The sequence below is a fragment of the Cygnus atratus genome, chromosome 12 (assembly GCF_013377495.2).
Source record: "Cygnus atratus isolate AKBS03 ecotype Queensland, Australia chromosome 12, CAtr_DNAZoo_HiC_assembly, whole genome shotgun sequence".
NCBI classification, from domain to species: Eukaryota; Metazoa; Chordata; class Aves; order Anseriformes; family Anatidae; genus Cygnus; species Cygnus atratus.
In genome coordinates this window covers 9,916,060-9,943,012 of record NC_066373.1, presented here as the reverse complement: position 1 = coordinate 9,943,012, position 26,953 = coordinate 9,916,060, and the positions used below count along the sequence as shown (strand labels likewise).

Sequence of the window (26,953 nt, the reverse complement as noted above, 5' to 3'; positions counted from 1 at the left end):
AACAACTAACACATGGCACAGATGAATCCCTCCCTGCCTCTGCAGTTCCGTTCATGCTGCAGGGCTGGGAAGAAGGTGGGTGAAATCTACCCTCGGGCTGCTGCAAAGTCCCATTTTTTCTATTCTCACAGGGAAAGACTATCTCTACAAACATCCACAACAAGTTTTCTATAATTTTGGCTTACTCAAGATGTGGGGAATGAAAACCTACAGCCATCAATCAGGAAGAACAAAGAAACTGAACTGCAGCCAACTGTGAAAGCAGGACTGCGGAGGGGCTGTGCTAGCCGTCCGTGAGCCACAGACCACTGGAGGCATTCCTGCAGCCTCTCACACCTGGGCAGGTTTTACACAGGATGTTGTTACTACCTTTAATAAATATTCTGCTAAGAAGCTGGGTAAATATGGAAGCATCAAAGGTGCCTTGAGCTGGCCAGCCATGCTGTGCTGCAGCGCTACCTGCCTGAGCTGACGGTGGCTACTGTGCAGACATCCTGGGCTGCAGCAGCTCCGGATGCTGTGAGGTGACTTCAGCAGAGAAAAATGCTCCCTTCCTTCCAACAAACACAGGAGGAGGGATGTTCCAATACACACGTCATCCCCCAGTCAGAGTCTGATAGAAAAAATAAGGCACCTACACAGGACATGGGCAGAGGCTCTTCGCAGCAGGCAGGGAGGAGCTGGGAACCCTCTGCACCCCAGCCCTTGCCACCACCGGGAGCTCTCACCGAAGGGCTTGAACTTGTCGCCTAGCCCAGCAAATTTTTCAAGGTTTGATTACCCAACATGAAATCTGACACATGCAAGTTAAAAAATATACTCTGGACACACTCAGCAGCAACATAATTGCATGAAGAGTTGGGCTTAGCCTTTTTGGGATAGGTATGAGGGAGGCACCATCTGGGTAAGCTACCTTACCCGGGGAAGCTTTCCCCCCAGGGAAGATCAGAAGAGATCACAACTTGATTTAAAGTTGAAAGTGACAGACTGAGACAAATGGAAATGCTCAGGTAAACTTTTTGAACTCCCTCCCCAGGCACAGCCTGTCCACAGCTGGAGCCCCAACACTTCGTGGCCGGGAGGGACCTGGCCCCAGCCAGCAGCACAGCCTTGGTTTGCAGATACCCACACACGGGGCTGGAGCAGGTTAAACTAGGGGGGGGAAATGGGCCACCAACACCACCTAATACAAGTCCCAGCTTAAGCGAAACAAGAGCAGAAAGCTCCTTGCTGTCATTATTAAACTTTATTGACATCGTCGCCAACCTAGTTTTCCTCCTCACAGAAAGATCATAAAAATGTCATCAGTAAACTACTCAGGCTCAAGATACCTACATACCAACTTGACAAGATCTCTATCACTTCTGTGCCCTCATACTGCAGGAGGCCTTACTCAATTTACAGGTTTGGTGCAGAGAACTTACTCAGAAAATGGAAATTAGACATGAATTTCTGTCCAGTTAAAATGTGACGAAGCTCACATTCACTGAAAAGTTTTGCAGAAGCAAACTATGTTCAAGTTTCAGCTCCTGGAAAAAATACCTTCACTCTGCCTGTTACTTAACAAGGCTGTGGCTTGCACGGAACAAAGCTGGTGGGAGAGGTCAAAGTCAGGAAAGGAGTTGCTGGGACCAGTTCCAGGCACAGCACTGCTGATCAGGACACTGGAGCCAAGCTTTACCTGCCTGAAGGAATCTGTGCTGCCAGCAGGTCAGCAGGGCTTGGCATCTGCCTATTCCAGCCTGCTTAAATACATCGGCTGTTCTGTTTGGCTGGAAACTTTCCAAGGTTTCAGACATAGGGTGAGGTGTTGGGTGCGAGTTTGAAAAGACAGAAGGCTGTAGAAATGACTCTGGCACCACCCTCCCCGACTCTGTATTTTAGCAGCTATAAACTCAGCAAATCTCTGTGCTGGTGAATTAAACCCTGGCAGCTCCAGGTCAGCATCGCAGAGCGGGTAATGTCATGGGAGCCAGTATCAGCTCTGATTAGCAGCTGCTGGAAACTGGAAGGCTTTTGTTACTGTTAAAGTAGATCCACCCAATCACGCAGTGAAAGCCTGAAGCTAGTACAGCAAAAGCTTATTGCTTCATACAGTATGTGAAATTACTGCTCTGAACCATGAAATTACTGACACTATCTGCACAGAGTTCATCCTGCCTTGGCCACAGCCGGCGTGCCTCTGCATAACTTTCTTTTGTGCAGATATCTAACTCTGCCACGGAGCCTCGCGACGGCACAAGGCATATCACAGGGCTATTGTTCTCCACAGTGTTTTACTTACACTGACACTTGGTTTACAAATATTCATTCATTTCTCTGCTTCTTGATTTAGTGCATGGCAGTTCCAGGATAATTTATACTTCTCACTTGGCATTTATAAAAGGATCTTTTGCTACTGAGGCAACGAACTGGAAGACCAAATAGTTCTTGTGGGCTGCATTACGATCTGTGCTGCTTTGGGTTGCGTTGTCTGATTCAGAACTCAGCTGACTGCTCAAGCTTCAGGCCCAAGTTGACAACCACAGCTAGAAGCACAAGGGGACTTGCAAATAATTTCAACTGCATTACTGGGAGAAAAAAAAAAAACTGCTTCTAAAAGCACCTTGTTATTACTGGGATTATCAAAGCAAGGAGATGTACAGCTGTGAGCAAAACAGAGCACCACTGGGAATGACCAACTCTTTCAGGGAAAGTATGTCTATAAAACCCCTTCCACATCCTATTCACCCTCCACTGCTGAACACCTCACTAGACACGCATCCTATCATCACTACATTTACAGGGTTTATGTGGGTGCCGTGCCACACCTACCTCCAGCTGTTCGCCAACACCCCGTGACAAGGCATTACCGTCCCTTCAGATCCACCAGCAGAGCTGGTTGGGTCTGCTCCCAGCCATCCAATTTCACCCCAAAGGGCCCAGGTCAACAAGACCTTTCAGCTTAAAATGCTTACCTTGGCTTTTTTCACCTGACACATAGTGAAGCATGAACACACAATTCAGACCGCTTGAGGAGTGGCAATTTCCAGCACAGTGGTAGCAGCGATCAGATGAAAACAGGCTGAGGCCAGCAAAAACCTGAGCTTGTACGACTGCTGGCAGGGAAGGACACACCACCACATCCAGGGGCTGCCAGGTAAACCTGACAGAGGCATAGAAGTCACCCATAGAGCAGAAATGACTTATGCTCCTGAAGACCTTGGTTTCAGCCCAGAAAGATCTAATCCAAAAGCTCCAAAGCAACACCCAAAGCTCCCTGGTGCTCCTGAGCACATTTCTTGTTGGGAAGGTGATTCATGAGAGTGCTGGGGGTGTTCAGCAAGTCATTTAGCTTCCCAGTCTTGGCTCCTTTATACAGGAAGGGGAGCCACTGACACCTATGCAGTCTTCAAAGAAAAGACAGTTAAGCCTTCTGAGATAACACTGGAGAGATAACCAATTAAATACTTGAGCTCCAAGGAATCCATACAGCCAAGTAACAGTGACACTGAAAGACCAGCAGTGCAGCCCAAATCCGCTGAATTACCCAGCATGTCAGACCTAGAAACATCAGCTGCACACAGGTCAAGCTGGAGAGACATTTCATTGCATTCTCCTGACATCGCCTGTATGAGTCATCACTAATATATGGCAGAAAAAGGTCATATATTACAGCTGCCTTCCTTGACATATTTAAAATGGGTTCATGATTAAATAGGGAGACTAGTCAAAAAGTTTCCAGGTGCACTTTTCTATTTTCTTAGATAATGGTCTATTTCCAGAATGAGCATGACATTCTGGAAAAGGCATGACATTATATAACCACATTGGGTTATAAATTCAACAGCTCCTTCCATGAGCACTACCCCAGCATTACGCACTGACATCAGCCCCGTACTTGTACCACCTACCCCGCTAAGGTGCCACAGTCATTGGTGTCCCCTTCCAACATGGAGGTTATCATTTCCAGAACTATAAACAGGTTTTCTTAAATAAAAAGCATGCACATAGGTAAATATTATACAACAGTGTTTAAAAAGACAGAACTATTCACTCAAGGTAAGCTGGAAATCACCTAAAAACCTCAGTGACCTTAAATACAAACTGGTTGGAGGTTTAAGTCACTGCAAGTGAAGTGACTCAAGGATGCTTTCGAAACATGGTGGGGAGGGTGGAATATACCTTCCTGTAAGGGCGTCCAAGGATAGCAATTTCAGAAAGTCATTTGCTGTAGGCTTCTCACACCTCCAACTCATGAAACATTTTAATTCTAAAATAACTATTCTGGCAAGCCCCATTTTCCCTGCCCTGGCTACGGTGAGAAGCCTAGTCCTTCACCGGGCAGTAAGGCCCAGGGAGGAGCTCAACGCTAGTGCAAACAGTGGAGCTCCTCTTCCAGCAGGACAGGAAGACTCTCAGACCATAAGAAAAAAGCCTGCCCTGATCTAGCAAGACAAAAACCCTGAAGACAGCTGGTCAAATACAGCACTGGCAACATGTAAACAGGATATTCTAATTTTGCTTTCTTCACCTCCCTATCCCCTGGGAAACAGTAACACTAAATGCTATATATACAGGCTCATTTCCTTCCTATGGATCCAACTGGAAAAGAAAAAAATATCAGAAAATGAACATACCGCCAACATGCACTGCAAGATGAGTGAGTCTTCTACAAACCTGGCCAGTCCCACACGTTCGGCTGCTCTCCAGCACAGACCAAAAGGCATACAAGTAGCATTGTTTAACTTTTTGTGTCCGTCTCCCGGTTGCAATGATTCTTACCAGAGGACAATTCTGAGCTTGCATAACCATGCTAGACCTGAGCTCAATTTCCATCTTCTGTGACTTGCTCTCCAAAGCCAGACAGCACTGTTTAGACCCTTAGGAGTGAGAAAATCTCACTTCACTCAATAGCAGCCTTTCCCCTGAAATGGGCAGTGTTGGTGCAATAGATGAGGCCATTCTCCAGTGATGGAATAAAACCAGCTTTACAGCTCAGTACCATATAAAAAAGAAGCTACACAATGTAAAGTACTGATGGTTAACTTTGTATTGGCATGATTTCTGCTAGGTCAGGTATCAACTGTCTGGACTGCTTTGACTTTTTGCTGGATCAGGTATTGCCTGTTCTGGATCAGGTAACAGTCTGCTCTCCAGCAGCTGGCATGAACTCTAGGGTACGTGGTCTGTCTGGCTATTTCAACAGAAATGTGAACACACACAATCTATGTCCAGTTTAGTGCTGCTAAATGATCCAGGAATGCACAAATATCACACTCAGTAACATCGCTCTTCGCCTGCTTTGTCCCTCACTGTCTCACTCATCTTGATGCAAAATAGGAGCAAAGTGGATATAAAAGGACAGAAAATGGGGAAGAAGAACAGAGACGGTTTTCCCAGATGAAAAGATCAGGGAAATGGACATGGTTATAGCATTCAAGTAAATTCTGTGCACACTTTGGTCTGTGTTCCCCATCTGTTCTGTACCATCTCCCAACTAGTGACAAACCAGCATCCAGAATTACAAGACTGCAGGCCTAGAACCTCGCTTGGTTTTGCCACCACCCAACTTTTATGTTCACATGGATAGACTGGTGGCAGAAATGCCTGGGCTCCTCTGCAAAAACTGGGCACAGAGGAAAAGAAGTACAAACCGCTGACCGTATTGTCTTAGAAAGGACGTGACAAAAGAAACTAACTACAATGTGGTTTCGGCATAACCTGCTCTTTTCACCACCTCCCCACTGCACCTGCAGCTAGAGCCCGGCCCACCATGTCTACAGAGAAACCTGCAACTACTTACCGAAGTGCTAAGCTGCTTCTGTTAAAGAACATGTGTCCTGCAACAGCAGCTTGGCACAGAGATGGCTGATGTCAAAGTCTATTTGCTTGAGGGATGAGAGGAATTACCTTTAGAAAGCATCCCTGTGCAGAGCACTGGTAAGCTGGTGCCTAGTGAGCACTGTCTTCACAAAGCAGATGTGGGCAGCTGCCAGCCAGCCCTCAGTGCTGGGGACCCGACCACACGTCACAGCAGGTCTGCTCCAAAACTAGCACCAGGTGCTCCCTCCACACTTACCCTACATCCTCTTAAGCCAAATTTTAGAATGAGGACTCCGTTTCTCATGAAGCAGGATGTCAGGCAGAATCAAGTCAAAGTAGCGAGCAAGGTGTGAGCCTTCTCTCCCAGTCCCGACACACAGCACAGAACCCCACTGCCCAGACAGCTCCCATTTAGTGAGCAGTACATCAGCTCCACCCATGGCCACCAGATAGGAAAGGAGTTGCGGCTTCATTTGTAGCAACACTTACAGAAACACTACCAAAACAGAGTGGAGTAAACACCTCTCAGATAATTATTCATTAAAACTATTTAGAGGAAGCAAAAAATGCAAAACCAGGGAAAGAATGAGCAGACAGAAAAGACTGAAGGGCTAGAAAGGCAATTTTCCACTTTGTTAGTTTCAGTAAAAAGTCTCCAAATAAATGTGAACTTACATAATTTATCAGTCAAACCTCCCCTCTGTTTTGAAAGGTTACACAAAGTGGTGAAATGTTAACTATGTCTTAGAGGATCAGCTAAAAAGTAACAGAAATGTGTAATCCTCTCATAATTAAAATAATAATAAAAGTCATCGCTTAACTGATATGAGAAGGCTCTATTCATAGCAGCTAAAAGGAACATTCATTCCTCTTTACATCATCCCTTCAGTGTTATGTCTTGATAAAATTTTCAACAGCAGGTGAAATCACTAAAAATTGGAACCTGTGAAAAAGTTTCCTATCTGGTTTTAATTAACACACTCAGCAAAACACAGAGGAGCAATAGAGAGTGGTAACCACTTCAGCTGAGCTGTCTGTTCATCGTTACAGAGCAGGTGGAAACCCCACCAGTGCCGAGCACTTCCCTGCTATTAGAGCAGCAGTTCACATTCGGATCGTGACAAAAAGAATGAAAGATAATTCACAGCTGATTATGATCAACATAGTAATTGCTGGCAGTCTTTTAAGTTTCAGAAGGGTCCACCTAAGAAGCGGGCACTATAACCACTGCTGCTGAGACTGGCTGAGACCAAGCCAGTCATTCAGGACCAGCATGCGAATCTCTCAGTTGTGATGCTCGTTGTCACTTGCTAAACACTGCAGCACAAACTAACACAACCATTCCCTTAACTTCAGGTAAGTCCTTTTGGAACCTTTCCTTTCACTGTATCCACTAAGAAATAAATTTGTAAATGTCCCCTTAAAAAAAAATCCACAAAACTTCTACTGAAAACTAGCTAAAAGAATTAGTGTATTTGGTTTTGTTTTCTTATTGATTACTAGAGCCTTTGTTTCCAGATGAATCCAGCCTCTTCTGTGATTATATCCATGGAAATAAGGGTAGCTTTTTCTAAATCAATGAAGAGTCTCTCTACTGGGCTGTCTTTGTAAGGTTAAGAGCAAAGTACAGTCATTACTAAGCTGGTGCCTACATGTTCCCTGCTTCTCCTACTGGTGCTTTTGAGAGAAGGATTTTATTATTTTGGGAGATGAGTTTTTGTCCAATGTATAGAAGAAATCATTGTTCAACCTCCATTAAACAGATTCTGTTTCAGTCTAGTATCATACACAAAATATCTCCTCTAGTTATTGTCCACAATAGCCAAGAAGAGAGAGATCTCTCCTCAAACCAAGAAAAACTAAGCAATCAGTACAACTGGCTGTTGTTCCCAATTGATTTTCATCGGATAGCTTCGATCCCTACATTTCCTTACACCAACTGACACATTACAAAGATATACAGTGTGAAATAGGAGTTAGCTGAGCAACTTACACCTTACTCCCCCCCAAAAGTTAAAAAAACTATGTTCCTCTACACCGCTAGTTTTAAAACGCAATCCTTTACTTGCTGAAACATAATTAATACCCAAGCACCTACTAACAGAAAGACCTGAAATACTGGGTGTCTCCCAACCAATGATTTCTCTAGCAACTTCTTTCCCAGTACAATATTGCCCAGAGCACTATTTGCTATTATTTCTAAGTGACCTGATCCAGGAGCCCTTCAAGAAGAAAAAAAACTTGAAACATTATTCCTGTTTAGAATTAAGCATGTGGACTGTTCCCTGTTCAGATCTACATTCCAGCCATCACAGAAAAACCTCATCTCCCTCCCCGCCACCCCCGCAGGCACAGAATTCAGTGCCCTGGTGCTGAGCTGCAGGATAGAAACCAAACATGGGACTGTTGGGTATGAAACAGTCACGCTTGTGACAGTTTGTAATAACCACTGGCTAAGAACACCAATTTAAAAGTTCCCCAAATGCACACGCCTGTGAGCTGCTCAGTCACAGTGGGTACTCCCAGAGTGACTCCCCCTCTGAAAAGCTTTCCCCCAGCCCCAATTCTGCACGCTTTTTCCTCTGGTTTCCCAATACCACAGCAAAATTCACAGCAACCTTGAAGGACCAGAGCAGCTACCTCCTTGCAGAAGCCACAGCCTTTGGCCTGTACAAGCCTTTTTGCAGGTTCAGAAGGGACAGAAGTTAAGGTAGGGTCGGCTTCCACAGAAAGGATCAGAAGAGAGTAGGGAAGCACCATGACCATCAGGATCAGCTGGCGCATGTTCTCACCCAGCTGCACAGACTGGAAGCCCCCCAGGTGACACACAGCACTGCAGGGGAGCAGGGCAGCTGGGCCCGTGACTTCCCTGCTCTGCCCTGACCCACAGCAATGGCCTTCAGCAGCTTCTCAGCTCATCTCCCCACCTGCAGAGCAGGGCTCGAAATTCCCTGCACGGGCACACTGTGCGGACTGACCTAGTTGGAAATGAAAAGCCTCTAAGCCAAAACACTCATTATTCATGGCGTACTTTGTCCAAAAATTGAAAGAAACCCTGCTTCCCCCCAGACCTCGTGATGCACCCTTTCTCTGACCCCACAATAATGTACCTCTAGGCTTCCCGATTCTGCCAGTCCTTTACCAAGCCAAACACCCAGCAATTTCAAAGGAAGCTCTGCTCGTGAAGGACTCTAAGACTTGGCCTAAGCTCACGAGCTAGTTTTTTTTCCCCCTTCTCTTTCACAAGCTATGGAAATAAATCGGACCCAAGCGAGGCAGGGTGGCCAGCCAGGGTGAGGCCACCACAGCAGCCGGATGGGCCCAAGGTGCTCCTTCCCCACCGGTGTCAGCCCCAGCAGGCAGGCAGGCGGGCAGAGCCCCTGTGAGGCGAGAGCAGCAGCAGGGAAAGGCAGAGCCTCACGCGCTTGGCACCCCAGGAAGCCGCCTTGCAAGTCTGCACTTGGAGTATCTTCAAAGTATTTTCTTTGTGAGCAAACGCAAATTAGCCTCTGGGGATCACCTCTTTCTGGGCTGGTTCTTCACCAGCCTGAATCTCTCCCAGGTGTGGAGCACAGGCTGAGGAAATGTTTTCCCAAAAAAGTAATGTCTGTTTGCTCTTATACCCCACGTAAGGCTGTTCCAGCCAAACCCAAACCACCTCTTCTATTTTCTCCGATACCTAAGAGGTCAGGGAGGTAGTGGGTGTTTTATGTATGTTTTTTTGGTTGTTGCTTTTTGTTTCAAAACACTACCACCACAGCACCCTCTGGCACTCCTGAGTCCTTCCAGCCCCCAGCACAGTGGCTCTCTGAAGCTGCAGGACTATGTAGGACTTGGTCAGTGAATTATCATGTCACCACCCTGCCAGAAACCGCAGCAAGGGGCAAACCTTGCTTTGTAGCTGCCCTGTGCAGCAGTCACACGCAACTCCAAGCCCCAACGAGCACCAAACTTGCCATGGATTTGATTTTTCTCCTCTCAACAGAGCAGTGACCCGTGTTGAAGACATTGCTTGTGCTGGTGCCAGGAAGCCTTGTGCCACCCTTGCAGGCCTAGCACAGGAATGCTCTTCCCCTAAGCTCAAGTACAAAAATAACACTTGGAGAGTCTCCTTCCAGGCCACACAAAGCCAGAAGCTTCTCTCAAATTGTTTGTGAAACAGTATTTGAATCCACACCTGACAGCCTCCAAAAACATCAGGAAAAACTAAGCATCAGTGAGCAGGACCACTATTTTGCTGCAAAAAATGCAACCAAAGGAAAAAAGGGCACTAGTACCCAGAGCCCTAGCAGTTCATTTGCAGCTCAAGCAGCATCAGGTGGCTCTACATGACCATCTGCAAACCAGAGACCAGTTTGTCTCCCATGTCCATACACCATCAGCCATGCCCATGGCTGCTCTGTGCAGCCTCTCCAGTGAAATGAGAAATCTGTTTTTCCATTAAATGTTTAATTTTTCACCTTTTCATAGTGTTCCGGTGTTATTTCAGACTTCACATTTAGCACTGCTTACAAGAAATTGCTATCTAACACTAACCTGTCCACAGCCAAACTACAACTCCCCTCAAGTATGACTGCAAAACCTCCAAATGTTTCGTAGATCGACCGCCAAAAAAAAAGATGCTGGTGAAAGGATTAAAAAAAGAGAATGGCTGGGTATAATAAAAACACCAGGTGTGACATTCTGCTAGCAATATGATGTTGTCCTTGCCATTAGGACAAAGTTACCCAGCTCCAAGTATTTGCTTAACAATACTCTAAATAAGCACCTCTGAGAAACCATGCAACAAAAGGCCACACAAAAATCACCGCAGCAGCTGACAGAGGGCAAACAGGGACAGCAAAGCAAGAGGATGCTCAGAGCCCCCACTCTTACCAGCTAGCAGGACCCGCTCTCCACATCCTAGCCCCCATGTGCAGCTCAGCAGCACCATCTTACCCTGTCCGTGGGGGTTTGCCCTTGTTATGCAACAGCACTAGGAAAAAATCGCTTGTCTCACGTTTTTTTCAAAGTCAAGTCACTAAGGTCTGCACTGACCCAGTGTTTTTTCACTGGAGCAAATGCATCACGATGTGAACCACTGCCGACTTACAGAGCTGCACCACAGAGGCTTGGCCCTGCTCTGGCCAGGGACAGGTAAACCCAGCCAACACACTTTCTAAGAATACCAGCTACTGACCTACACTTCAGAAAATTACATGCTTATTTCTCAAACCAGCTCAAAATCTGGACTCCAACACACTTGATTGTTGCACAGCTCTGTTTTCTATTGAGCGTTTAGATCTGGGAAACATGGCTTTGATTAAAAATGGGCAATCCACCAATTACAGAGAATTTTCACATAACTGCTTGGCAAAAGAAGAGCTGCAGCAGCATTAGCCATTCATTAAAACTTCTCCTTTGCCTCTGAGGACTTAGGTGTTTCCCCCCAACTATCCCTGAATATTGGGATGCTGAACGTTAATAACATAGCAACTGCCACAGTGCGGAGAGAAACGCTGAGACCCAGGATTTTACCACTTACAGCTCTTTCTGCTTCCCAGTATAAACAGCAGTTTTGTAAGTCTCAGCTGATGCTGGGCTCCAATACTTTTTGCTGCCTTTTTCATTATTTTTTAAACACAATAAATAACATTCTCTTTGAATTAATTTAACCCTGGAGAGGTGGGAAGAGTGACAGGTGAGGCAGTCCATGGGGACTGTGGATCTAATGCTGCTGCATTTCATGTCCATGACAGAACGTGCAGGGCAGTAGCACGTGGCTGGCTTAGCACACCTCCTTTGAGCTGAGGAAACCACAGGTGAGTGACAAAGTCTATTCGCTATCCCCCTGCTCAGAACCATTCCCCCCGTGATTATTTTCCAATCATTCAACATCTGGTCCAAACAAATGAATTTGAGCAGGAATTTCACACCAGGAACAAAGACATCAGAAAACAAAGATCCTGCTCTAACAATACTGAAGGTAACAGGCACATGCACGATGCCAGGGAAACGGGATCAGGCCACAGGAGCAGAGACCTGTCCGCTGCCTCAATTCAATCAGGTCAGCACTAGATTACAGTTAAAAAAAATTAAAAAAAAATCACTTCTCCCCAACAAAACCCCTTTTTAATAAAGGTTTCCCACCAATCACACCCTGTACATGTACTAAGTTTTGCAAAGGCCACGCACAGATTCTGCACTCAAAAATTAACCTCAAATTAGAGTTTAATTTGGGACATCCACAAACAGTCGCCTGGCCCCGTGTTTCAAGTACAACACCAGGCCATGCTGACCCCACCAGGGACCTGCATTCAGAACTGGCCTTACCCGAGGGCTCTTTGAAGCCCTACAGACTGGGACCACCGGCACAGAGGTAACATTTGAGGGGACACTGCAGCAGAACCAGTGATCTGCTAGTCCTGGAGCTTTACTCGTGGGAACCCAGCTCTGTGCAAAGCATGTGCTTTGGGACAAGGCTGCCGCACAGGAGAAAGGTTTATGCAATGACCGCCAGAATGCAATGGTATTTCCCATGCCTGGGAGAGGCCACAGGGTCTCCGTGGACCACAAGAAATATGATCCAAGCGAGCCAGAGCAATGCAAAAGCATCTAAATCTGCACAACTGTCAAACTGAATTTAGGAATGGCTTCTCTTTTCTCTTTATTTTAACTTTGAATTTTTTAAATTTTTTCGAGTGGCCACATTAAAAGGGAGAAAACATCTTGTTTTCACTTTCCAGAAGTTCTGCGGTGTTGTAAGTAAAACTGTTCACCAATTAAACAAATGTTTGGATGGCCAGGAAACCATCTGAGAATCCCCAACAGTTCTTCCACAATAGCTGTCTACTTTTCACTAAAACTATAAATATGTTCTGAACCGAAACTCATCTTGTTTGGCCAAATTCTTAGAAAAGCAATGGTGTAAATCCAGGCCTGACCTTCAGTAACCCGTTAAATGCCTTGTCATTGCTCACTGCATCCATTCCCTAGCTATTTCGTGACAATACATGGTATTAATATTCTTTACAGTTGAACACTACCTTCCCTGCACTTCTCCCAGTATCTGCAAATATGCGTACTAAACCTCACAACAAACAGATGCTTCTGAGTGTTGCTGTCTGCAGTTAAAGGCATTAGAAATAATCATCTCCCTCAAACGCATCCATGGGTATTTGTGTTGTTATCCCAACCAGGTCATATTCCTCTTCAAAGTCATTTGACTTCCCATCCCTGAAGTTTGCTTATCTTCAGTACCAATTTCTCAAGTCAGTGCTGGAAGCCACGTTCACTCCAAATTTACTTTTCTTATGAAGTTAGAGCTCTGGGTGACCTCTCCAGGTTTGGGACTGGGGAATTACCTCTGCTTTTGCTGTGCGAGAAGCAGGAACTTTCTCCTCAGAGGAGCCTGAGGAGCTCTGTCACTGCTGGGTACAGTGTGCACATCATGTGCACAGGAATGCCCTAAGCCATGCACCTCAATAACCAAGCAGAACAGTCACACAGTGCCTCGCCCCCCACCTCCCCCAGGACTTGGAGCTGATGTGGTTGTTGTAGAAGAGGCTCAGGCTCCTGTGCAACCAGACCCCTTCTTCCAAGCCACGCAATAGCTGCCACTGTTTGTCCCCTTCTCAGGGTAGAGAGGGTCAGGGCTCACAACCACACTGAGCAAGACAACAGCTAACCTGCACTTGTCAGAGCACGTGCACCACTGCAACCCGACCTATACAAAGCTTTAAACGCAACCATCTAAAGCTCTTGTGCAAAACCTGCTGAGGGGAACTCTTCCACGATCTCAAATTTGGAAATAGGTGTCACTAGCAACAAATCCTTGCCCCATTTGAGCCTCGCATTGAAAGTCCCTACATGTTTTATATGCACAGTAGTTCTCAGCTGAGCATTAAATGAGTGTTTGGGCTCTGCTGTGCTGTTGTGCTTTTTTTTTTCCCCTTAATGAGTCATAGGCCTTTTCTTAAAAGTTTGCTGGAATACATAAACATGACAGAGATTTAGTAAAACCGCTCCAAGAAGCGAGGAATGAAGTTTCAGATGATGCGAAACTCTCCAGCTGGAAGAGATACACGACACGCTTGGCTGTTCTGCTGTGCTCCTCTGTCTCACTGCGCAGCAACAAGGCCACACTGATAGGAAGTTAAAACAAACACGGTGAGGTTAATAGAAAGAGATAATACACACCAGACCAGAAATATCCACTCTGATGTAGCAAGTGGGACAAAATCCACATCCAGAGATGGGATCCACACAGGCAAAGTGAAAAATCACAAAAATCCAACCCAAACCAGATGTTTATTGAATGATTAGCAGCACTGCTGCTAATTTTAAGAACTAAAGGCTGGTCCTGCTCCCAAATAAGCCAACAGGAATCCTACTGCCAGCCTTGGGAACCATCACACCCTGGAAGAATCTCTGAGCTGTGCCACATCCCAGACCCACATACCACTGTCCTGTGGAGACTCAAACCTTGCAGGCTGTTGAACACAGCCCTCCAATATGGGCCTTTTTAAGCTCATAATAAAGCTTGCTGACACCATGCGCATTCCTGTATTTCCTTCTTTTTTGCTGCTTCAGTTTTGCTTTACATCATACATTCCCACCCCTGCCAGAGAAGAGGCACTTTGTCCGGGGTGGGCATAAATCAAGCACCACGTTGTGCTCTGAGCGACGCCCAGGTTCTCCAGGCACAAATTAAGAAGCGATTTTGGACACAGCTAATGCTGACAGCAAAAGTGCTCCACCTTGGCACGCTGCAAGACAAAACGTGTACTTTGAGGCACTGCAGGAGCGGCTGCACCCCCTCTCCAACCAGCAGCACGGGGAACGTGTGGAACAGGGTCCCACAGGATGCCAGCACCTTCACCCCGTAAGACCAACCGCCCCAGTGCCTGGCTGGCAGCCAGCGCTCCCCTGACAGCACCAAAGGACACCGCGGATCGCACCCTCTGCGAGTGCCTGAGCTTGGTCCAAAACAAAGGAGATGCCCCCAGTGCTGCAGGGTTCCGCACCCTGCCAAGGAAAACCCCAGACCACAACTCTGCCAGGACACCACAAAGCACTGCCCCGTGGCAGCTGTGATAGGCAGGAGGCAAAGTCCCCTTCCGTTTTTGCAAATATTTTTTGGTTTTAGTAAAACAAAACTTTCTAGATCAGTGCTGCTGATTTATTTTCTTTCCACTGCTGAACCACCCTTTTAAACATCTGAAAATGACTTTGCCAGACTTTTTGGTTTTAATCGTTTGAGTATTTGGAAAATTCACTTGCTTTGAAGGCCTTCTAAACGTCCAACATGGCTACAACAGAGACATTTATGTCCTAGTTCATTAACCATGGATATTAACAATGCCCAAAGGATGCCAAAGATAACAGACTGGTATCTCTGCTGCTGCCACCAAGCCAGCAACAGGAGCACGCAAACACAACAGACATCCTCAACACCCACTTCAGAATTACCTCTTCAGTGGAAGATTTCTCTCTGGTTGTATCACTTTTACATTTAAAAGCATCAGCTTCACCTTACTACAGCTACTTTGACAGCTACCCATTACTCCAAATTAGGGTCATTTTCCTATTCTCCAAAATACAATTTAATGGACTCTGTGGCCACTCCTAATTCACCCACCATGGTGTACAAATCTCCAGTGCATGATTTGACACCAAACCAGGACGCCCACACACAATTCTTTGTAGAGGGTCAGGTACAGAGGCTAAGTAAACAACTGCCTATACCAGACAGGATTATTTTGACTTGGAATCCTGCTTAGGATGTTTCCTTAACCCCTCTAAGAAGGCACACCTGACCATTTTGGGGGGCAGAACACAACACGGGATGACAAGGGTGTTAAAAGCCTGTTGTTACTTCTGGGAATTTGAGTGCCTCTTAACTGAGGAATGCAATAGGAACATCAGAGCTTGTGACAGAGCCCTGAAACCAGGCAGATCTAACAACTTGCTCGCTGCTTTGCACAGCAGCCCCAAGACTCTACAGTCACCAGCAAGGCAGCAGGCTCCAAACCAAAGCAAACTGCAACATGGGCTCCACTCAGCTCTTACCTTTCTATATCCTATCTCCTTTCTGCAAGGCTATCGACTCTTTGCAACATGTGAGAAGTTTCTTCTTCGCATACATTTCAAATCTAAACAATCTCCTTTACTTCAGATCCAGAAAACTGTGTGTATCGCCCTGTGGCTCAAAACCAACCAGCTGCGATGTCCAGAGAGGTACACCAACATGCACATTTCCTAAAGCATACAGTGACAGGGAAGGGTGACCATTAAACCAGGACCTACTACACCATGGCAGCGTATACACCTGCACCAATTCTGCATTGTACATCCAAACCTCTCTAACAGAGGACTTACCTGTGGCAGCCCTAACGGAAGACACGGCAGTTCTTGCAAGTCACCATCATCCCCTGCACCCAGTGCATCGCTAACACCGACTAAACCAAAGATTAAAAGCACAACCAACAAAAACAAGCAAAAAACAGTCAAAAAAAACCCCGTTCAGAGTCAAGTTTTCTGCTACTGAAGGTAAAGAAGCATTGTCCCAGCTCATTATGCATGCTTCTGTGCAAGTTATAGACACTCAACCTGCCACACATGGTTATTGCTACCCGTGATACAGACATTTAGTACATAAAACTGTACTGCCTGATGTCTTGGTACTAGTCACTAGGACTAGTGACAGAAAGGGGACTCCTGGCAGCTTTGAGTCTCCAGGATGCTACTAATTTATAGGTACCTCAGCATCTCTCACTGCAGCTCTTCTTTCACCTCCCCCAGTGAAACATCCCTCCCCTCCAGCAGGGCATGAACTTGCTGCATTCTGCCTATCAGATAGGAAATACAAGGGGTGAGGTGGCAGCGAGGGGGTGGGAAGCACCTGATGCGTAGCAGAGATTGGGAAAGGCACTTTCACAAAGGGCACTGCGCAGAAGTGCAAACACCGCTCTTCCCTCTAGACTGCACAGAGAGAAGACAACTCACTCTCCCCACACCTACGTAGTTTCACTGTACTTTTTCATCTTGTTTTTAGTCCAAGATGGTGAGACAATTACTAAATCAATTCTTGCATGGGATCCCACCACCCTGACCAAGATAAGCAGACAGCCCTCATTAGGTGATGGCTGCAGCACAGCAGGGGCTGCCAGGAACACACGTCTGCTGCCTGTGCCCCTCTGTTGGCCCTCCTTCCATTTCTGACAACACCAGCATAGCCACAGGACAGAAATCTTGTCTGAAAACAACATCCCAATCAGCGTGACAGGGTGACGTTTCCCTGCCCAGCAGATGACAAGTCACAGGTTTACAGTCAGCCCCAAAAGGATTGCTCTGACTTGGATGGGTATGCCAAAATTCAGTTTTTGCCTTAAACTTTCTTTTTCAACACCTAGCCATCAGCCTGAATGTTTCTGCAAAGTAAATAGAATTTAAGCCAGCGCCTGAGCTGCTGACGTTCTAACACCCACGAACGTCCTGTTGACACCTCAGAATGCACATTCAATTTTAAACATCCCCAAAACACAGCTTTGGCAGTTTACCTCATTGCATACAAAGCCCATCTGAGAACAGTTATGGAATTGAGTGAAATTACTTTTTTATTGCTTCTGTTCTCAGTGTCTGCCAGTAAACTGAGCACGCTTACTGAACCGTCAGTACCTTGAGAGGTGACGGACAGGAGTCTCCGAGGGTTTAGGATGAAGCAGTTTGGGAAGAGGTAGCTGTACCTGCTTCCCCTGCAACACCAGCATAAAAGCTCACAGTTCTACCAAGGGCAGGCTGCTGCCAAAGGAACAGCCTCAGCCTCCCTGTGCCCTTTGTCTGCACCCTTGGGTCAGCCCCCGCCATCTCATTCACCCCTTCACGTGGTGAATCCAGAGCAACTCATGGATCCAGCCCAAAACAACCCTTCCTATCTCCTTCCTTTTTTGCAGGCTTTCTTTTCTCCGAGCTCAGTGAGCACATGTGGCTGCAACATGCTGGTGGGAGCAGTTGGAAGTGGCAGGGTGCTACTTCTCAGCTGTGCAACTGGGAGCAGGGCAGGCGCAAGGCACTTTTTGCAGCATTGCTGCTTTTGGTCAGACTAAACCAATTGTGTAATGTTTTCCTTCTCTCTACAAATGCACTGAAGCATGCTGGAAGAAAGAGTAGGATGGAGAAGGTGAGGCAGCAAAGCTCCCAGCACAGCACTGCTCAGAGCCAGCTGCAAGCCCCGAGATCTGCCAGAACACACCATCCAGTTCCCTCAGAGCCTCTCCAATGCTCAGATGTTGTACATGCCCTGATCACAGGACACTTCAGCAGGTCCCCAAGGGCAAAGCCAGCCCGACAGGGGTACTGTGTCTGGGCAGTGTTACTAAAGGACACTGGTTCTTGACCCTTCTCTCTGCGTCCTTCTACTAAGGCTTCTGCGTTCTGACTTGGGGCCGACACCTGATCCAGAAGTGCCACCTTGCCCATCTCATTCCAGAAGAGGAAAGGGCAAGAGCAATAGCAGCAACAGCAGCTTCATCTTGTATTTATCTGCCCCAGACTACAGGCTCCTTCTGAAACAGAGCAGTGATGTTTGGGAGAGCAGCCAGGACTGCCAGCACAAGCATGGTTAGGGGAACACCCAGACTGACCCACAAACAGAACAAATGCAGGGTACAGTTATTCTTCCTCCAAACAGGACTGGTTAGTCACTTGACCTCAGATTCAAAATAACTTACTGTCCAAATTTTGGAAGTTGTATTTGGATGCAAGACAGAACACAGTGGTCTGCAGACAGCACCGCGTGGAATAGCCCTCACTTTGAATGGACAAAGAAAGAACCGCTGTATTCTTTCCTGGGGGCAGGGGGATGCAGAGAACAGTAGAATTACATCGGTGTCACCACATGAACATTTATTCACCAGGCAATTGAGCTCATCTAATTAAGGAGTATTAAACCATCTGCTCTGTTGACTATGGGCTTCACATTTCTGTTCTCCATGGGCATCACAGGGCACTGCAATTGCTTTCAGAGTGTGTCAGACACGAGTATGTGTGATGCTAGAAATGAATGCATTTCTGCTCACTTCTTTTTACTAACATTAAAAACTTCTCAGAAAAGTCAACCTAAATAACCTGCTCCTGTACCGGTCAATAAGCAGACTTCTCCTCATGCTGGTCTTTCTCCTTGTCTCTGTCCCATCTGCCTGCAGTTGTACCAGACCAAACGCCTACATGCTCACTCAGCCAAAGCTCAGCATTCACTTCCATGGGTGATCTGAACCAGAAATGCAGGATCGAGCCCACCAGGATTTACTAAAACCTTGACGACTTAGATAAGTCAGCCCTCTTCTCTTACGGCACCCCAGTTTTCTGGATTTCATCTACTTCTAGGGTGCAAGTTGTGGCAGCGACTCTTTCTGCCGCTACAACAAATACCTATGGGGCAGCTGGTACGCATGTTCCCAGACATAAAGACACAAGCTTACTGCCGATCCGACACAGGACACATCTGCCGAGGCTTAGGGCATGCTGCAACATGTTGCTAGAGAATATACATGCAAGTAGTGACACAATAGGTAAGTCCTTATAAATAAGAAAAACCCACCCACACCACAGATTCCTGAGGCTGCTCCTGGAGCCGCTGATCACACCCAGCTTCCCTAGCCACTGGAAAAGCCTCTCAGAGGGTCAGGACAGCTGTAAGGTATGTTTCTTACTCAAAATGCCTTTTAGTTCTGTCTCTCACTGCACACCACTGATATTTTGAAGGTAACATTTCTTGGTGTTAGCACATTAATTAATCCCCCCTCCGCCCCTATGTGGCTTCTGCACGTACTCATGAGTGACCCGTTATTGACCCCAGCCGGTGATGGGCCTGCCAGCACCTGAAGCCCCACACCAGGTGCAGTGGCCCACCATCAGCTTTCTTCTTCAGCCCTACACAGGATGGATGGAAGCACAGCAAGGCTGCCGCAGTAAGCTGGCACTGTATTCAGCCTCCTTTGTCCAGGCACAAGAGCTTGTAAAAACAATACCGCCGCAGTTCACAGAAAGGCTTTCCTAGTAGGACAGGGCACCACTCGCTCAGCTACCTCAAGCGATCTGTCCAGGTCTGTCTCACTACAAGTACACGAAGCCATATAACTGTTCCCTCCCGCACAGAGCACATCCGTGCTACACCAAAAGCAGCCTGAAACTTCAGTGTTTAAATCACAGACTGAGGTAACATGCATCTCCATCTCGAACAACACTTGTGCCAGTCGGGGATTGCACTACCGGTGCCCAGTCAGCACACAAAGGCTGAGGTACCCGTCCCCTCAGAGGCCATAGACTCGGCAGCTCCCACACACAGGGCCACTGCTGGGTGCTGACTGAGCTCCTCATGACCCCAAGCTCCTCATCTCCCCAGGCCTTGTTCTCCCTTCTCTGACAGGAGTTCCCCCCCACAGAGCCCACAGCCCCAGTTCAAGCTGCTCCCAAGGGCTGCCCAGGCCCAGCTGCCCTACCCAGCCATTGCCTGGCTCATCCCGTCCCCAGAGGAACGGGGCAGTATTTGTACGCTCCAGGATTATCTTTCAAAGGCATTTTTGGCCTTTTTCACCCAGTACAAAATAAAAGACACAGGAACTTTGACACGACTACAAAGCATGTTCACATGTTTCAAGAAGTTGCTTTTGTTCTATAAAGAAGCACTGAAGATACCCAGATGACTACCAAAAAGCTGACACCACCTCACCAAGGACAGACAAGTCTGCTCTCCCCCGACCTCCCCTAACGTGCCAGGGATGACACCAACCCCTACCAGACCCGTGCACGGCACGGACCTGCAAGGCCTCATGGGGTGGAAACAATGCTGGGACGCCACGAGCACTCTGAACTAGGACAACGTAACTGAATGAGGCACAAGAACTGCTTCGCCAGCCAGGCTCATTGTCTTTAACAACTTAAACATTGTAGATGGCCTGAAAGTATGATCACAAATACCACAGCCTCAGGAGGCTGAACTTTATCAATGAAGGCAAATGAGCAAATCAGTGGGAACCCCAACAGCTTCTGTAACACTTCAGACAAGTCTCCTATCTGCACCTGGAAGGGAAGGAGTCACAAAGCCTATCAAACTGTGCAAGAAATAGAAGATAAAACACCAGGTACGAGGCAAAGTGCAAACGCTTCTAACACCAGTTAGAAAGACAGTATCTGTAGTGAGCCAGCTTTCTCTTGCAATGACCGGAGGCTTCAGTGGGTAACTGGCCCAGAGCAGTTCTGGGCATCACACCCTCACCTTCCCCAGAGCTAAAATCACCCAGCTCCAGGCAGGCCCTGCACACCATCACCTTCTAGCCGCCCACCCCCTCCAGGCCCCACACCCTGCCTCCCCGAGCGGGTCACTCACCGAAGTACTCCTTCTTCATGTGCATCTCCAGCTCCTTCTCCAGCTCCAGCGTCAGCGCCTCCAGCCTCCTCTCTGCCTGGCTGGGGCCGCTCTCCCGGCTCGGCGTCACCTGGTAGGGGAGCTTGAATTTGGGAGCCGAGGCCGAGCCTTTGGTGGGGCTGTAGGCGTAGGGGGACGCGGCGTCGGGGCCGCCACCGCCAGCCGGGTGCTGCTGGTCGTGGCGCGGCGGGGACTGGGCATGGATCTTGTGGTAGCCGTCGGGCAGCTCGGGCACCACGCAGTCCTCCTGCAGGCCGGGCCCCAGCAGCGAGGAGCGGGGCGAGGGCAGCTGCAACTCGGGGTAGGCGCTCATGGAGCCGCGGGAGCTCCGCGAGCTCTGGCTGGAGATGCTGGAGCGGGGGCTGACCACGGCAGCGCCCTGCACGCCGCGGCCCTCGGGGGGCCCGCAGAGGCTGGAGCGGGGGCTGGCCACGGCCAGGCCGGCGGCAGCGGCCCCGTCCAGCTCGGCGCCGCCCGGCGGGCCGTACCTGGAGTCCGAGTAGCTAGAGCGGGGGCTGGTGGGGCACGAGTACTGGCTGGCGGTGCTGGAGCGGGGGCTGGCGTGGCGCTGGTCGTAGCCCATACTGATACCGCTGGTGCGGTTGCTGCTGGGCTTGCTGCCGCCGCCACCGCCGCCGTCGTAGCTGGTGAGGCTGGCGCGGGGGCTGGAGTGCTTGCTGGTGTCGCTGGCCGTGCTGGCGTAGCTGGAGCGGGGGCTCAGCGCCGCGCCGTCGTACTGCACCAGGCTGCCGCGGGGGCTGCCGTACTTGTCCTGCCCGGGCACCACCAAGCTGGAGCGGGGGCTCGAGAACTTCTCGTAGGGCAGCGAGCACCCCGCGCCGCCCAGGCTGGAGCGGGGGCTGGAGAACTTGCCGTGCTCGGCGCCGGGGCCCGGCGAGGCGGCGGCTGCGGCGGGAGCCAGGCTGGCCCGGGGGCTAGCGGCTCCGTACTTGCCGTCGGGGCCCCCGGCCGCCCTCCCGCCGCCCTTGGCCACGTAGCCGCCGTCGTAGGCGCTGCCGGCGGCGTAGCGGTAGCCCTCGGCCGAGTAGCGCTTGCCCTTGTCGGGGAAGCCGCTGTAGCAGGGCAGCGCCACCTCGGAGCGGGTGCACAGCCCCTCCTCGCAACACGGCGGCCCGGCGGCCGGCGGCTCGGCGCGGCCGTTGGCGGCGCGGAGCGGGGCGGCGGGCGGGTAGGCTTTGCCGCAGGGGGCGGCGGGGAAGGGGAAGGCTTCCGCGGGCGGCGGCGGCGCGGCGGTGCCGTTCATCTTGCGGCCCCGCTGCTCCGCCGGCATGTGGGCGGCCAGCACCCGCTTGGTCTCCTCCAGGTCCGGGGGGAGCGGCGGGTCCCGGCGGCCGCCCCGGCCGTACGGTGCCTCCGGGCAAGGCTCGTAGAGGGACAGGTCTTCCAGGAGCTTGGTGGCCTTCAGTGCCATGTCCTCCTCGTACTTCTCCATGCTCGGCCAGAGCCCGGCGAAACTCTCCGCGAAGGCGCAGTCCAGAGCAGGAAAAGATTAAAAAATAAATGAGATAACAAAAAAATAGAAACCCGCCCCCAAAAGAAAGCCCCTCGACAGGGCACAGCCAGCGGGACGCGGCTCCTTCGCCGGCGGGCGGCCCAGGCTGCGAGTAGGCTGGGCGGCGATCACCTCGGCGGCATCCCGGCTCTGCGCGGCCGGGCTGCCCAGTGGCTGGCGGCGAGCGGAGGCGAGGAGCCCCTGTGTCACTTTCCAGCCTTAAATAAGTTGCTGGGTCCAGTCAATGGCGCGCTGCGCGGAGGAATTTGCGCTCGGCGGCTCCCTGCCCCCGCCGCCCCCGGCCGGCCGCCCCGCGGCGGGGCCGCGGCTCCGGCCCGCACCCCCGGGCGGGGGCGAAGGCGGCGGCCGGTCCGTGAGGGGCTTCGCGGGGCGGCCGGCGGGGCGCGGGGCGCGGCGAGGCAGGGACTCCTTTGTGTGGGGCAGGAATGCGAGGAAGGAGACTGGGCGCTGCGTCCCGCTGGAATGTAGTTAATGCCGGAGCCAAACAATGATTTGCACCGAGTCAGGCGGGGAGAGGGCGGCCGCGGCGGCAGGGCCGGCGGCTTCCCCTCAGCGCGGACCACTCCCGAGCGCCGCTGCCCAGGGCTGTCACCGCCACGGGGCTCGGCTGGGGGCTGAGGGGAGTCCCCGGCCCTGGGGGGGGGTCCTGGTGCCGGGCGGGGGCGGCTGCGGCCGCGTTTCCCGCTCTCGGCCCTGACTGGAACTTTCGGCCGGGGCGCGCCCCCCGCGGGCAGGGGCTGAGGCGCGGCCGCTGCGAGCGGCTCCCACCTGTGCCGGAGCCCCGGCACCTGAGGGCTACTTGTACTTATTGGCTTCTTTTTTAAATAAATAAAGAAAGAAAAGCAATACTGGGACGCGATGAACGCGCCGTGGCCCAAAGCAATCTGTGAATTGACATGAGCTTGAAAAAAGCTTGCTGCTGTTTGTGTAATTTTGCGAAAGCTTTATCTGTTGATCCTGTAACAAACACGGCGCTGCTTGGCATTTATGTTTGTATACACACAGCAGTCTGTCAGAAAACGCCACCAAACAGGCTACTGAGCTGAGACCTCCGATGTGAAACTGTAGCCTACAGTTAATTTTTTTATAAGTACAACTCCCTGACAAGCATCAGTGTTGACCTCAGAAACGCTGACAAAGCCTGAGCAATAGGTACCTGAGCAGTGTCAAAGCAATGAGAGAAATATGTTGCAAGTTTGTGCTGCAGGTGCTCTGTCCCTGCCAAGAACATTTTATCCTGTTATCATACCTAATTAAACATTAAAAGCAACTGTGTACTCGAAAATGTCCCCAGCTGTGGAGGGCAATTGATTGGCAATCTGTTTGTTTGTGTGTGCAAAAAAAATAATAATGAAAGAAATCTAGCAAACCATCTAAATGTGCAAAACCAGCCCTGAAAAGCAAACCTGTTAGACATGGAAGAGGCTGTTCACTGTTATGTGAACATATGTGTACATCAGCAACCCATCTTGGGAATCAACCACTTTTCTGCTACGTTTTCACATCTCCAGCAGTCTCATTACAGTTTCTGCTGGTGTCACCACATGTTTCCAGAGGTTACTTTCCAGAAGTAACCTCTTTTCCAGAAGACCTCTGGTCTGCAGGTCCGCGACCGCTGAAAGCACCTCTTGCTATAGCACATCCCGGTGTGTACCGCCGCGGTTCCAAACAACACGCAGCGCAGGCCCTGGGCGATGGCAGCAGCAGCCTCCTGGCGAAGGTGCCATGGCGCTGACCTGGATCACAGCAGCATTTCAATTCCCCGCTCCATTCAAGCCTTGTGCTTTCTGGTGAAGCTGAGGCTCCTTCTGCAGCACGCACAGAAATCCCAATTAACTTGAGTGCTGAGCCAGGGACTCCTGCACAAAGTTCACTAAGGGCAGTGGGCATCTCACAGGCTGCTGCCTTCAAGCACGCGGGTGCTGAGCTCCTCCGTTTCTGGTTCCTGGGGCCTTTGCTAGGATGATCTGTCCTCTGACTGGCTCTGGATTACTCACTGACAGTTTTTATTAGGTTGTCTTCTTGTGAATCTAGGAGAGGCTTGTGGACAACCTGGGAACTTAGGCCATCAGAGCACCTACAGAAAAGCTAATTTATTGTATTTCATGTTTGTTTGTTTTTTAACTTCTTAACGGTAGGTAACTCTATTATTAATCAAACAGGGTGTGGAGAGCATATCCTGAGGGGCTCTGCCTGTGTGCTTGCGGAAGGAAGGATTCTGAGCAGCTGTTTGTAGGAGCCAAACAGTGGGAACTGCAGAGCTGATGCTGTGTGAAGTCAGAAGCATAAGCTCAAGTGGAGGAGCTTGTTGTCCTCCCATAGCTCTGTCTTCTGAGCCACAAATCAGCCCTCGTTCTGCCTCCAGCACAGTCTGATGCTGCTGCTGCCAGCAGGTTGCAAGTTCCTACAGTAAGCCTCTCGGTATGTAAGTAGTTAAAGCACGTGCTTTCTTTAGTATGAACTCATGGGAAAAACATACTGGGGACTGAGAGAGTCTGGGGAATCTACGGAAATAGCCCTTTTTAGTAAGCAATTTGGATCAAACGATAAAAATCACTTATGTTTGCTGTTGAAAGCTTATGCTCAATAAGTAAATCCTCAAAGCAAGGCCCAGTCAAGTCTGTTGCAGCCCTGGGCCAGAGTATTCCTGCACAGTGTTCCTGTCTCAGCCCTACAGCAGGGGCTATACTACAGACCCGCTCTTCTCCAGTAAATTGTACTCCTGTCATACACATAATGAACATAACATTTATCCACACTATAGCCACAGATGTAGCCCACATGGGTGAAATAAATATGTTTGCAGTGGTACATAACACACTCGAGCACTGCTGCATTTCTCATAGAGGACCATATGTGCTGAGCTGTGCAAACAAGAAGTGTAGAGTTTAAACTGCTGTCGCTATAATAAGTACCCCCATCATTCTCCTTACTATTATACAAAAGAAAAACCAAAGTACTAGGCAATTACAGCTTGATAGTCCTGACATGTTTTTCTCCCCAATTTGTTTAAAATAAATTTGCTTACTATTTACAATCAGATGTAAATATGTATATTGCAAAAAGACTTGTGCAACTAACAACATGAGCTATCAGAGTATTATAAAAGATGAACTCCATTTCTTAATTTGTTGGGGTAATCCTTGTGTCTGATTTTAAGTTATATCAGTAAAACAGATATTAAGGAAAGCCAGCTGCTTCTGTTAAATAAACTCCTTTGTTTAAGACTTAAAGGGAGCAAAAAAGCCAGGTGGAGTTATTGATCTGTGAATATCATCCGGCTGGGCCTCACAGGCAGTACACTTCTGTTTCTTCTAATTGCCAGTGCCTTCAAGAAATGCTGGCCAAACCAACAGGCAGGGAAAATTAATGGTCTGCTGGGGATTATGTCTCCCTGAGTTGCAAACAGTTTATTACCAACAAAGCAGAGAATCTGTAGATACAAGAATTCACTGGTAAAACCTTGGGCCTATTGAAGACAATAGAAAAAATCCCACTGTTGCAGCAGCATATCTTATAACATGTCTTTACTGTGACAATGTAGGAAGGAGTTTGTTGTCTGACTCATCAATTTAACAACTTGAAGCTGCTATGCAGATTTGCATGTTGATTTGGGTGCTACCTGACATTTTGCAAATTCCCTCCTTCTCTCCCATAGCGAGAAAACAATGAAATCATACTCTGAAATCCACAAGGTAAGAAAGACTTACAGAGGTTACTGTTCTGTCTCGTTTTGAAATTGATTGGTTTCTTGGTGAAGTACGTAATGATTATTCTTTTCCTTTTTTCTGTTCTGAGGCTGATTAAAAAGAAATACTTGTGAAGCTCATACAAAAATTACATTGAGTAATGTATTTATTTTGAGAGAAGGGACTGAAGATTTTGTTTTCTTTGAAGTTGTAGTTGTATTGTGTTTTATATTTCTTTGTTTTGTTTGGGTCTTATATGTTAATTTGTATTGTGATATCTTTAAGTGTAAGCAAGCTTGTTGGAATATGAAGTTTGGATGTTAATATACATTAATATTTGGGTGAATTGATTGCAAATAATGTTAATTAAGGTTATTCTGGCTCTCCAAAATAATTTAAAGCTAGACTAGCCACCTGACTGGAAGCAGTAGCCCAGGCAACTATTTATACGCTGTCAGGATATGAATGAGAACATCAAAAATACTTCATTGTTTTATTCTTAGGACTGTCACTGTACCT

General features: G+C 48.7%; 1 protein-coding gene and 1 long non-coding RNA gene across 5 annotated transcripts in view; one reads left to right on the top strand and one right to left on the bottom strand.

The window, feature by feature from the left end:
- The window catches only part of WTIP (WT1 interacting protein), a 78,836-nt gene extending 55,924 nt beyond the window's left edge, over positions 1-22,912 (bottom strand). For all 3 annotated transcript variants that reach the window (XM_035543731.2, XM_035543732.2, XM_035543733.2), the window contains exon 1: positions 21,173-22,912. In XM_035543731.2, the coding sequence (XP_035399624.1) occupies positions 21,173-22,664 (1,492 nt within the window). In that variant the 5' untranslated portion in view covers positions 22,665-22,912. The remainder of the gene's footprint in view (positions 1-21,172) is intronic.
- Positions 19,394-26,953, top strand: part of LOC118246560 (uncharacterized) — a 15,993-nt gene continuing 8,433 nt past the window's right edge. Inside the window, exons 1-3 of one of the 2 annotated variants that reach the window (XR_007708767.1) lie at positions 19,394-19,483; positions 24,908-25,166; positions 26,404-26,440. This is a non-coding gene — a long non-coding RNA (uncharacterized LOC118246560). Of the gene's footprint in view, positions 19,484-21,173; positions 21,285-24,907; positions 25,167-26,403; positions 26,441-26,953 lie in introns of those variants that run through there. The other variant, XR_004778171.2, reaches the window with a different exon arrangement.